Below are 13,944 nucleotides of genomic sequence, written 5' to 3'. Positions count from 1 at the left end.
GTCAAAAATTAAATTAGAGACAGTAAAACGAAAAAGTTTGATACATACGTCTATCTTTTGAATTCTCTCATTATGCGACAAGGTTTTATTGAATGCATAAACTTTTATCTGATATGTTGAACCTTGCTGAAGGAATGGGATCTAAAGCAGGAAAATAAACATTGTAAATAGAACATAGAACATAGAATAGTACAGCACATTACAGGCCCTTCGGCCCACAATGTTGTGCTGACCCTCAAACCCTGCCTCCCATATAAGCCCCCACCTTAGATTCCTCCATATACCTGTCTAGTAGTCTCTTAAACTTCACTAGTGTATCTGCCTCCACCACTGACTCAGGCAGTGCATTCCACGCACCAACCACTCTCTGAGTAAAAAACCTTCCTCTAATATCCCCCTTGAACTTCCCATCCCTTACCTTAAAGCCATGTCCTCTTATATTGAGTAGTGGTGCCCTGGGGAAGAGGCACTGGCTATCCACTCTATCTATTCCTCTCATTATCTTGTACACCTCTATCATGTCTCCTCTCACCCTCCTTCTCTCCAAAGAGTAAAGCCCTAGCTCCCTTAATCTCTGATCATAATGCATACTTTCTAAACCAGGCGGCATCCTGGTAAATCTCCTCTGTACCCTTTCCAATGCTTCCACATCCTTCCTATAGTGAGGTGACCAGAACTGGACACAATACTCCAAGTGTGGCCTAACCAGAGTTTTATAGAGCTGCATCATTACATCGCGACTCTTAAACTCTATCCCTCGACTTATGAAAGCTAACACCCCATAAGCTTTCTTAACTACCCTATCCACCTGTGAGGCAACTTTCAGGGATCTCTGGACATGTACCCTGAGATCCCTCTGCTCCTCCACACTACCAAGTATCCTGCCATTTACTTTGTACTCTGCCTTGGAGTTTGTCCTTCCAAAGTGTACCACCTCACACTTCTCCGGGTTGAATTCCATCTGCCACTTCTCAGCCCACTTCTGCATCCTATCAATGTCTCTCTGCAATCTTTGACAGTCCTCTACACTATCTACAACACCACCAACCTTTGTGTCGTCTGCAAACTTGCCAACCCACCCTTCTACCCCCACATCCAGGTCGTTAATAAAAATCACGAAAAGTAGAGGTCCCAGAACAGATCCTTGTGGGACACTACTAGTCACAATCCTCCAATCTGAATGTACTCCCTCCACCACCACCCTCTGCCTTCTGCAGGCAAGTCAATTCTGAATCCACCTGGCCAAACTTCCCTGGATCCCATGCCTTCTAACTTTCTGAATAAGCCTACCGTGTGGAACCTTGTCAAATGCCTTACTAAAATCCATATAGATCACATCCACTACACTACCCTCATCTATATGCCTGGTCACCTCCTCAAATAACTCTATCAGGCTTAATCGAATACAGTCAAATATCTTTTACTTATATAAAATACTTCGCAAAAGTCTTAGGCATATATATATATATATATATAGCTAGGGTGCCTCAGACTTTTGCAAAGTACTGTAGTAATTTTATGTATTGCACCGTACTGCAGCTACAAAAAAAAAACAAATTTCATGACATTTGTGAGTGATGATAAACCTGATTCTAACAGGGGTTTCTATTGTGGGCTGAGAATGGGAAGGGGGCAGGGAGAGGGGAATCATGGTTGGGAAAAGGGAAGGGAGAGGGGACAGAGTGGGGAGAACCAGAGAGACATTCTGTAATGATCTCGCCTCAGGGCTGGGTGTGTCTGCACTCATGTTACCCCTCCCCCCCGCAACCCTGGCACTCCTTCTCTGCCACCTGTCCCAAACCCTTCTCAAGGTGCTCCACCCTCACCATTCCCAACTTTGTTTGCTCCTGCAAGATTCACAAACTCAATCTCTGTTCTACATTGACTTAAGTACCCTTGCTATATGTGACTATTGTGACTAAGACTTTTGCACACAACTGTGTGTGTGTGTATATATACACATATATATACACACACACACACACACACACACACACATTCAATACACACAGACACACACACATCAGATAGTGAGGTTGATTCCTGTGCATACATACCATCTTGTCAACAGGATAATTTCTCAGTGAGTTATGCAGTTCTTCATGCGTTCTTCCTTGACCCCACAATTCAAATATTGACCTGCAAAGTGAAGAACGGATGCTATGGCAAAAACAAACCCTTCAGACAAATTATGTAGCGAAACCATGCTCAAGGTACAATACCAAAACTCATTATTCTGTAAACTGCAGAAGGTGGAAACGCAAAACAAAAACAGATAAGGCTGAAATACTCAGAAAATCAGGTACCTTTATGAAACAAGAATCAATGAACATGCTAAAGTTCACAAAACTCATTAACAGCTTTTTTGGGAAGTATGTTGCAAACATTTACCCATTCTGTTTGTGAAGAAATGCTTCCTACTCCAGTTAAATCATTTTAGACTTTTCATCTCCATCTATATCTTTTTCCTTCTGCTTCTTCTGATCATGAATAATCCTTAAAAATGTTATTTCAGTGCTAACGCAAACCTGTAGATAAACACTGGGGCAACTTCATAATTTCCCTGTGTGAGCAGTCGACTAAAAGAGGAAATAAGAGGCACAAAGTCCAGAATAGCAGAGCGGAGCGGGAAGGATTCCATAACAATGTATGGACAATCTTTCCAGTACATAGGATAAAGCACAGTATATTGACTCAGTGCTGCACATGAAATGGCTGGAAAATGATTTAGTCATAGTCATACTTTATTTATCCCGAGGGAAATTGGCTTTTGTTACAGTTGCACCATAAATAATTAAATAGTAATAAAACCATAAATAATGAAATAGTAATATGTAAATTATGCCAGGAAATAAGTCTAGGACAAGCCTATTGGCTCAGAGTGTCTGACCCTCCAAGGGAGGAGTTGTAAAGTTTGATGGCCACAGGCAGGAATGACTTCCTATGATGCTCAGTGTTGCATCTCGGTGGAATGAGTCTCTGGCTGAATGTACTCCTGTGCCCACCCAGTACATTATGTATTGGATGGGAGACATTGACCAAGATGGCGTGCAACTTGGACAGCATCTTCTTTTCAGACACCACCGTCAGAGAGTCCAGTTCCATCCCCACAACGTCACTGGCCTTACGAATGAGTTTGGAGAAGCAGAGGGAGAAACCAGAATTCACACTTCAAAATGGAAGCAGTTATAAACAAAAGCGAACCTCTGAAACATCACAGAGGGATGTTATAAAACTCAGAAAAAAAAACAGTCAATGCTGGAAACACTGAGCTGATTTTCTGTTTTTGAATGCTGAGATTATCCCTTCTCACAATAGAATCCTCCCTTCCATTCTACCAAGACCCAGGGTTCCTGATAATACTCTTAAATTGTGCATACGGCGGTTGCAACTCATTTTAACCAGATATGTTAACCAACCATAACTTATTGTTGGATTATAAATACTTGCACAACAGCCAAATGCCTGAAGCTAGTGCCGACAATAATATTTAACTAGCGCTGTTCCTTCCTGCGCCTTGTAGCGCATCAGGCAGCATCCTCGCCATTTTTTTGTCTGTTTTTTCATCAGGCCAAGTTGCAAGCTCGACGCTCAACCCAGCGTGCAAGAAGCTGGCTGGATTCAAACCCAGGACTACCTCCCTCAAAGTCCAGTGCGGATGCCACGACACCACCGGCCGGCTTAGTGTCCGACTGAATTTTGTGTAAATTCCCGTAACAAGGGCACTCACTTTGCACACACTGTCCGCCTCATGACTGCTTTTGCCAGCTCCTCGGAAGGAATATGTACGATCCAGAAAGGAGACTGAAACGCAAAATAATCTTAAAATCAGCTACAATGTTGACATCAGAAAATGACCACCTTTAAACTGATAAAGCGCTAAAATTACTGAAGCAAGCTGGTAAATACGAATCAACATCAAAAAGACCTTGGCATTAAATGGAACTCTGTTGCCAATAAACTTCCAGAACTCAGTTTGCTGCTCTAGCAAGCATGCACTAACATATTCACTGAAAGAAAATTGCAGTGTTAAGAAGGCAAAAACAGATCAGTAATTTTAGTTACATTTTCTCTTTATCCAGTTTTGAGCTCCCTGCAGTTTTCTGGCCAACACTCCACAGCAGTAATTGCAGATCTCTTGTTAGATCTGTCATCACTGAACACCTATCACCATTTATGTTTAAATGCATGAAGAATGAGGAGGCAAGGCACTGTGTTGTCTGACATTTTCCTTTGTCAATCATGTGGCACAGGATTTGATATTTATTTCTTGCACTGTAAACTACAACACTCACACACCACATTTAATAGTAAGTATACCCCACTTTCCATCATAGCCATCTCCCGCTACAGATATATAAAAAAATTGAGGGAGGTAGATAAGGTAGATCATAAAAATCTTTTTCCCACCGTGAGGGTGTACAAGAAGAGAGGGCGTAGATTTGAGATGAGAGTTAAGCGGTTTAGAGGAGATCTGAGGGGATTTTATCACACAGAGATTGATTGCCATCTGGACTGCACTACCTGTAGACGGAATAGAGATGGATGCCCCCATGATATATAATAAACAGCTGGACAAGTACTTGACTCACAAGGCATAGAAGGCGATGGACCGAATATGGATAAATAGTATTGTAGTGGAGTATGTTCGAGTAAGGTGGCAGCGCATTCGATTGCAGTGGCTTCTAAGGGGTCAGCAAAGATGTTATTGTACTTTTAAACGCAATTTTTTTTTACAGTCGCAAGACCTCGCTGGACGTTAAGAACTTAAGAGAACTGCAGCTCACTGGTGGAGAAACTGAAGGAGCTGGACTGAGGTGCAGATGGTGCTGCTGCCTGTGTCAGAGAGGCGTCGGAGGAATCAGTGTGAGAAGGAGGCGCACAGTCTAACAACGAGTGATCGAGTGATCTTGTGATTGCAAGACCCCACTGGACATTGTTAATATGGAATACTGCAAGTTCAATTCACAGATTTATCAGCTGACAGCAGGGGTGGACGGTAGGGGAGCTGTGTGGCCTCGGTCACAGCACGGACTTGGCCTCAAGCTGCAGAGTCGCCTGCTTACAGCCACCCAGGGGAGAGGCATCAGAGTCAGTGTGCTCCATCGGAGGCAGTGTGGCACGGTGTCCAAGCTGGACTGCGTGCTGCTCCCCATCGTTCACTCAGCAGAAGACAAGCCATATTGTGGTCAATTGCAGACTGCTACAACATTCATTGACTCAGGGTCTTGGACTATATTTATTTCTGATATCTTACATGTGTTATATGTGCCTTGTGCTGTGTGTGTGACTGTTGGTACTGTGTTTTTCACACCGGCCCCAGAATAATGCTGTTTTGTTTGGCTATATTCATGGGTATTCATGTACAGCTGAATAACAATTAAACTTGAACAAGGTACATAGTACATTTATGTACATGGTGATGTATGAGTTTAATCAGCATATCATTCTTCCTTGATGTAAGAACCACTCAGTAAGTGAACAAATGACTTAATAAAGGTCACAAGACTAGAACATTAACCTCTGCAGTTTCTTCAACAGTTGTATTCCAACTTGCTTAGTGATGCTATTTCTGATTTTCAACAACTGTGGTATTTTCACTTTGTGTGTGTGTTGTTCCTTTCTGTGCCTTGTGATATTAGCTGTTTCTTTAGCGTTTATCTGTCTTTTACAAGGCCGAGCTGCTAGCTCGACACTCAACCCTGCATGTTAGAAAACGTATAAGGAGCCAGCCAGATTCAAACCCAGGACCGCTCGTCTCAAAGTCCTGTGTGGATGCCACTATACTAACCACCAGCTATATATTTTTAATTTTGCCTTAATAAAATCGCTCATTTTACAAATATTAAGTTATAAGTGATCCAGATAACAAGATAGCAATCAGTAGATATGTAAATAAGTAAATCAGTAATTATAAACCCAACCAAGATATTAAGTTGTTGCTCTGCTTACACGTTACTATTACAAAATATAAATATAACATACCCTCTCATCAAAGTTTTCTTCAGAACTGAACTGGCATTTACAAAGCGAGAACAAGGATTTAATTTCCTGCAACCAAAAAATAAATAAAAATTTAGTGTGTACTGAGAATGGTATTAATGTTGAGACACAGCTGAATCAAAATTTCTTTCAAATCAAAACTTACACTTAATATTTCCAAGCATTTACTTGGTTATAGCACAGGTCTTTTTAATCTAAGGAGCAATATTCCTCTGTCTTTTGTTCATGGCGTTTTAATTGTGGTAACAGCTACATATTTGCACCAACAAGTGAATAAAAAGTTATAAAATTTACAAAATAACATAATTTTTTAAATCACACCGAGCAAGTGAGAAGTCAAATGAATCACCGGTAAGCCACTGGGTTGGATTAAAACAATAACACTCATTCGAATTATTTCTGCCAATAACATTAAGTCACTAAGAATACAGATTGTCCATTGCCCATTCAATCCCTGATCTAAGAAGAGTAACACAATGAGGCAATCTGAAGCACGCGTGCGTGTATACACACACACAGACACACACACACACACACACACACACACACAAAGATGAAAACTCAATGCCAGCAGGAAACTCACAAATGTTGGCCTTCAACATGACAGATCTTTGTTTTCCCTTCAATTAACTGCATACCTTCACCAGAACTAAATTATTCATTGTCCTTCACAAATATTCTTCTCACACTTCAACACATGCTGAAGATGGCAGTAGTGCAGATTTAAAGACCATGAAATAAACAATCTAAAGTAAGCTCATTTAAAAGCTTTATCACAGAGAGCAATCATCTGAGCACAAATAATGGTACCAGGAATGAACAGCAATGATTTAGCTCCAGCAATCATCCTCTCAAGAACTTTACATGAGGGCTATATTAACAAAATTAGCATGGCAATTGCTCAAATTACTTCTATATTAAAAGAGAACAGACGTATTTGGTTCCAATTCAGAAAATTTTTTGATCTTAACCAATTTGGGCTAGCGATTCCTATTTTAGGTAACATATTTTTTCCTCCCTCTTTTATGGATCGTGCTTTTCAAATTTGGAAGACTAAGGGTATTTCACGGTTTTTGGATTTATTTTTAGATGGTTCCCTTATGTCTTTTGAACAATTATCTAATAAATACAATTTATCAAGAATACATTTTTTTAGGTATCTACAAGTTAGAAATTTCCTAAGTACTATACTTTCTTCTTTTCCAATGCTTCCTCCTATATACATTTTAGATACTATAATTAACCTTAATCCATGTCAGAAAGATGCATCGGCTATGATTTATAATATTATTATGAAACTTAGGAAAGCTCCATTTGATAAGATTAGGGTAGATTGGGAACAGGAATTGGGGTCTATCATTTCCGTGGATGACTGGGGGCAGATTTTACAATTAGTCAATACTTCCTCTATCTGTGCTAAACATTCCCTAATTCAATTTAAAGTTGTTCATAGAGCACATATGTCCAAAGATAAATTAGCTTGCTTTTATTCTCATATTAATCCTTCTTGTGATAGATGTCCGGGGCAGATAGCCTCTTTAACTCATATGTTTTGGTCTTGTCCTACTCTGGAAACTTTTTGGAGAGACATTTTTAATATTATCTCAAAGGTATTGAATATAGATATCTCTCCTCACCCTATTACTGCTATCTTTGGACTACCTAAAATTTCCAGTAATCTTTCTCCTTCAGCCCGTAGAATGATTGCATTTCTTACTTTAATGGCGAAAAGATGTATTTTACAACATTGGAAAGAGCTTAACGCTCCAACCACCTTTTTTTGGTTTTCTCAGACGATATTATGCTTGAATTTGGAGAAAATTAGAAGCAATCTTTATGATTCCTCACTTAAATTTGAACAGACCTGGAGATCTTTTATTGAATATCTTCATTTAATGTAATTTTTTTTTCTTCTCTTTTTTGCTCCATATTTATATACCCTTCTTGTTTTTTTTTTACTGTTTTTAATGGAGGTCGGGTTTGAGGACGTGATTTTAAGTTTTTTAACTCTACTTGGTTCCAAGTTAGCCCATTGCTTTGCTTTGCTTTTAGTTTAGTTGCACGGTGGTCTTTTTTGGGTTTTTTTTTTCCCTTTTCTCTATTGCTATATATATAAAAATTAGTATACTATTATGTTACCTTAGTATGTTATGTTTAAATTACATTGTTTGTATCACTTTTTTTTCTGTATTAATATTTCCTGTAATTTTATTATATTCTAACAGTGCCTATATGGCTTACCCTTTTGTATACTTATTCAATAAAAAGATTTAAAAAGAAAGAAAGAAAAGAGAACAGAAAGTAATGCTTACATTTGTAGTATGTCTACAAGATAGCTTTTTAGAGCAGCTTGTGGTTGAGCCCACTAGGGGAACTGCAATTCTAGATTGGCTGTTATGTAATGACCCAGATTTCATTAGGAAGCTTAAGGTGAAGGAAACCTTAGAAGGCAGAGATCATAGAAAATAGAAAACCTACAACACATTACAGGCCCTTCGGCCCACAATGTTGTGCTGGCCATGTAACCTATTCTAGAAGCTGCCTAGAATTTCCCTGCTGCATAGCCCTCTATTTTTCTAAGCCCCATGTACCTGTCTAAGAGTCTCTTAAAAGACCCTATTGGATCAGCCTCTACCACCTTCACTGGTAGTGCATCTCACGCACCCACCACTGTCTGTGTGAAAAACTTGCCTCTGGCATCCCCCTTGTACCTACTTCCAAGTACCTCAACACTATGCCCCCTCGTGTTAGCCATTTTAGCCCTGGAAAAAAACCCTCTGACTATCCACATGATCAATGCCTTTCATCATCTTATACACCTCTATCAGGTCACCTCTCATCCTCCGTCGCTTCAAGGAGAAAAGGCTGAGTTCACCCAACCTATTCTCATAAGGAATGCTCCCCAATCCAAACAAAATCCTTGCAAATTTCTTCTGCGCTCTCTCTATACGATCCACGTCCTTCCTGTAATGAGGTGATCAGAACTGAACACAGTACTCTAAGGGGTCTAATTAAGGTCTTATATAGCTGTAAAATTACCTCACGGCTCTTGAACTCAATCCCATGGTTGATGAATGCCAACACACCATACACCTTCTTAACAACACTGTCAACCTGCACAGCAGCTTTGAGTGTCCTGTGGACATGGACCCCAAGATCTCGCTGATCCTCCACACTGCCAAGAAACTTACCATTAATATTATATTCTGTCTTCAGATTTGACCTACCAAAATGAACCACTTCACACTTATCTGGGTTGAACTCCATCTGCCACTTCTCAGCCCAGTTATACATCCTATTGATGTCCCACTGTAACCTCTGACAACCCTCCAGACTATCCATAACACCCCCAACTTTTGTATCATCAGCAAACTTACTAACCCACCCCCCTACTTCCTCATCCAGGTCATTTATAAAAATCACAAAGAGGAGAAGTCCCAGAACAGATCCCTGTGGAACACCACTGGTCACTGTCCTCCATGCAGAATATGAACAACCATCCTTTGCCCTCTGTGGTCAAGCCAATTCTGGATCCATAAAACAAGGTCTCCTTAGATTCCATGCCTCATAACTTTCTGAATGAGTCTCGCATGGGGAACCTTATCAAATTCCTTACTTAAATCCATATACATTACATCCACTGCTCTATCTTCATCAATGTGTTTTGTTACATCCTCAAAGAATTCAATTAGGTTCGTAAGGCATGACCTGCCCTTGACAAAGCCATACTGACTATCTGTAATCTCCAAAGGCTGATAAATCCTGCCTCTCAGGTTCTTGTCCAACAACTTGCCCACCACTGAAGTAAGACACACCGGTCTATAATTACCTGGGTTATCTCTACTCCCTTTCTTGAACAGGGGAACAATGTTTGCAACCTTCCAGTTGTCTGGTACTTCTCCTATCCCCATTGATGATGCAGAGATCATCGCCAGAGGCTCAGCAATCTTCTCTCTCACTTCCTACAATAGCCTGGGGTATATCTCACCCAGCCCTGGTGACTTGTCTAACTTTATACCCTTCAAAGGCTCCAGCACATCCTCTTTCTTAATGTTTATAAACTCAAGCGTTTCAGTCCGCTTTGAGTCATCCCCACAATTGCCAAGGTCCTTTTCACTGGTGAATACTGAAGCAAAGTATTCATTAAGTACCTCTGCTACCTCCTCTGACTCCATGCACACGTTTCCACTATCACACCTGATTGGTCCTATTCTCACATGGCTCATCCTCTTGCTCTTCACGCTCTTCACGTACTTATAGAATGCCTTGGGGGTTTTCTTTAATTCTGCTCACCAATGCTTTCCCATGGCCCCTTCTGGCTCTCCTAATTCCGTTCTTAAGCTCCTTCCAAGCAACCTTGTAATTTTCTAGAGCTCTAACAGTACCTAAGTTTCTTGAACCTTTTGTAAGGTTTTCTTTTAACTAAATTTTCTACATCCTTTGTACACCATCATACTTTAACCCTACCGTCCTTTCCTCAATGGAACATACCTATGCAGAACTCCATGCAAATGTTCCCTCAACATTTGCCACATTTCTGTTGTGCTTTTCCTGAGAGCATCTGCCCCCTATTTATGTTCTCAGGTTCTTGCCTAAATAGCATCATATTTCCCCCTACCCCAATTAAATGTTTTCCCAAATTTTTTGTCCTATCACTCTCCAGCGCTATGGTAAAGGAGATAAGAGTTGTGATCACTACATCCAAAATGCTCTCCCATTGAGAGATCTGACATCTGACTAAGCTCATTTCCCAATAGCAGATCAAGTACAGCCTCTCCTCTAGTCAGCCCATCTACATATTGTGTCAGGAAACCTTCCTGAACACACCTAACAAACTCCACCCTATCTAAACCCCTTGCTCTAAGGAAATGCCAGTGAATACTAGGAAAGTTAAAATCACCCATTCCAGAATCTGCCTCCCTATCTGCTCCTCAATGTATCTGTTATAATATGATAGAATTCATATGAACTCAACCTATGGACTCAGTTCACCTCATGTTCTCAATATTTATTGCTTATATTTTAGTTACTTTGAACTTTGAATTCACCTTGCAGTTTCAGAAGAAAATAAAATCAAATGTATCAGTATTACAGAGGAGTAAAGGGAATTACAGCGACACGAGAGAAGCTGGCCAAAGTTTATTGGAAAGGGACACTAGCAGGGATAACGGCAGAATAGCAATTGCTGGTGTACCTATGAGAACTTACTGAAATGCCCAAATCAAAAGCCATAGATGAAGCAGGAGCTTCGTAGTCTGATGAGGGCTAGACCTGTGGCATTTAAGTCTGGCGACCGAAGCCTGTACAAGAAAACCAGATACGACTTGCGGATGACTATTTCAAGAGTTAAGGGACAATTCCGAGCGAGGATGGAGGCGACATCGGATGCACGTCAACTCTGGCAGGGTGCCTACGAAGCAAAACCCAACATCATGAACGGTAGTGAGCTCAATGCCTTTTAAGCTCACTTTGAAATGGAGAATAAAACTACAGCTATGAGGATCCCTGCAGCACCCAGTGACCCTGCGATCTTTTTCTCTGAGGTCAACATCAGGTTGTCTTTCAAGAGGGTGAAACCTTGCGAGGCAACAGGCCCCAATAGAGTATCTGGTAAGGCTCTGAAGACTTGCGCCAACCTACTGGTGGGAGTCTTCAAAGACATTTCCAATCTCTCATTGCTACAGTCGGAAGTTCCCACCTGCTTCAAAAGGGCAACAATTATACCAGTGCCCAAGAAGAGCAGGGGGAGCTGCCTTAATGACCACCGTCCAGTCGCACTCACATCTATAGTGATGAAATGCTTTGAGGTTGGTCATAACTAGAATCAAACTCCTGCCTCACCAAGGACCTGGACCCATCGCAATTTGCCTATCACCACAATAGGTCCATGGCAGACACAATCTCATTGGCTCTCCACGCAGCCTTGGATCACCTGGGCAATACAAATACCTATATCAGAATGCTGTTTCTAGCTCAAAGTTTATACATGATGGTATTTCTACAACTCCGATCGAAAAGCTCCAGAACCTGGGCCCCTGTACCTCCCTCTGCAACTGGGTCCTCAATTTTCTAACTGTTCGCAGCTCATTCCACCTTTCACCCTTAACCCATGAGCTCTAGCTGTAGTCTCACCCAACCTCAGTGGGAAAAAGCCTGCTTGCATTTACCCTATCTATTCCCCTCATAATTTTGTATACCTCTATCGAATCTCCCCTCAATCTTCTACGTTCTAGGGAATAAATTTCTAACCTATTCTATCTTTCCTCATAACTCAGGTTCTCCAGATCCAGCGACATCTTTGTAAATTTTCTATGTACTCTTTCAACCTTATTTACATCTTTCCTGTAGGTAGGTGATTAAAACAGCACAGACTACTCCAAAATAGGCCTCACCAACGTCTTATACAACATCAACATAACATCCCAACTACTGTAGTCATTACATAGATTTATGAAGGTCAATGTGCCGAAAGCTTTCTTTATGACCCTGTCTACCTGTGATGACACTTTCAATGAATTATGGACCTGGATTCCCAGATCCCTTGTCCAACCACATTCCTCAGTGCCCTACCCAAGAAAGTTTTAGATTAAAAGCAGTAATGAAGTTGTCATATGCAATGACTGAGACTTTTTCAAAGTGAAGAAGGAGAAACCAGGATGAAACTAAACTGAAGGAAAACAGTTAAAAGCTCGTGCTTGTGCATTGTAACGAAAAGATTGATGAAAATAAAGATGAATGCCTCGGAAGCAAAGTAAGAAATTATAACAAGGATCAACAAAATGGTGGAGACATTAAAACAAATATTTTGTGTCTGCCTACACAGCTGAATGCAGAGGAAAACATATCAGACAATTTAAGGTCTGATGATAATGCAGAAAAAGTAAGAATTGTTATTTTCCCCCCATAAATTTGTAACTAAACTGAAGGAAAGTAGGAAAACAGTTAAAAGCTTGTGCGTTGTAAGGAAAAGATCGCTGAAAATAAAGTTTGTGTGTAAGAGTCATAGAGAACTACAGCACAGAAACAAGCCCTTCAGCCCATGTAATCCAATCCAGCCTGATTTTCTGACTCATCCCATCTACCTGCATCTAGACCAAAGCCCTTCATACCTCTTCCATCCATGTACCGATCCAAACTCTCTTAAATGTTACAACTGAACCTCCATCTACCACTTCCACTGGCAGCTCCTTTCGCACTTGGCCCATCAAGGGCTCCGCCTTTCAATCATGTCTGATCTTTTTGTCCCCTCCTCAACCCCACTTCCCGACCTTCTCCCCATAATCTTTGATGCCGTAGCCAGTCAAGAACCTATCAATCCCTGCCTTAAATACACCCATCAACCTGGCCTCCACAGCTGCCTGTGGTAATAAATTCCACAAATTTACTACCCTCTGGGTAAAGGAATTTCTCTGAATTTCTCTTTTAAATGGACACCCCTCTATCCTGAGGCTGTGCCCTCTTGTCCTAGACTCCCCCACCATGGAAGACACCCTTTCCACATCTACTCTGTCTAGGCTATTCAACAGGTTTCAATGAGATCTCCCCCCTCATCCTTCTAAATTCCAGCAAGTACAGACCCAGAGCCATCAAACATTCCTTGTATGAAAACGCTTTCATTCTGGGAATCATCCTTGTGAACCTCCTCTGGACCCTCTCCAATGCCAGCACATCTTTTCTTAGATGAGGAGCCCAGAAGTGTTTACGTTATTCAAGGTGAGGCCTCACCAGCCTTTCAAAGCCTCAGCATCACATCCATGCTCTTGTACTCCAGACCTCTTGAAATAAATTGCAATTGTCTTCCTCAAGACCGACTCTACCTGCAAGTTAACCTTTAGGTTGTTCTGCGCAAGGACACCCAAGTCCTTTGCATCTCAGATTTTTGGATGCTCTCCCCATTTAGAAAATAGTCTGCACATTTATTTCTACTACCAATGTGTATGA

General features: G+C 41.0%; 1 protein-coding gene across 4 annotated transcripts in view; it reads right to left on the bottom strand.

Moving 5' to 3' along the window:
* trmt11 (tRNA methyltransferase 11 homolog) overlaps nucleotides 1-13,944 on the bottom strand; it is an 86,962-nt gene that overhangs the window by 63,616 nt on the left and 9,402 nt on the right. For 3 of the 4 annotated variants that reach the window (XM_063070549.1, XM_063070568.1, XM_063070577.1), the window contains exons 2-5: nucleotides 5,986-6,051; nucleotides 3,731-3,804; nucleotides 2,058-2,139; nucleotides 49-141 (exon numbers count right to left, since the gene is read on the bottom strand). In XM_063070549.1, coding sequence (XP_062926619.1) covers nucleotides 49-141; nucleotides 2,058-2,139; nucleotides 3,731-3,804; nucleotides 5,986-6,051 — 315 coding nt within the window. Of the gene's footprint in view, nucleotides 1-48; nucleotides 142-2,057; nucleotides 2,140-3,730; nucleotides 3,805-5,985; nucleotides 6,052-11,211; nucleotides 11,414-13,944 lie in introns of all 4 variants that reach the window. The other variant, XM_063070559.1, reaches the window with a different exon arrangement.

Source organism: Mobula hypostoma, chromosome 2, assembly GCF_963921235.1.
Source record: "Mobula hypostoma chromosome 2, sMobHyp1.1, whole genome shotgun sequence".
Classification (NCBI taxonomy): Eukaryota; Metazoa; Chordata; class Chondrichthyes; order Myliobatiformes; family Myliobatidae; genus Mobula; species Mobula hypostoma.
This window is presented reverse-complemented; position numbering and strand designations above follow the sequence as displayed.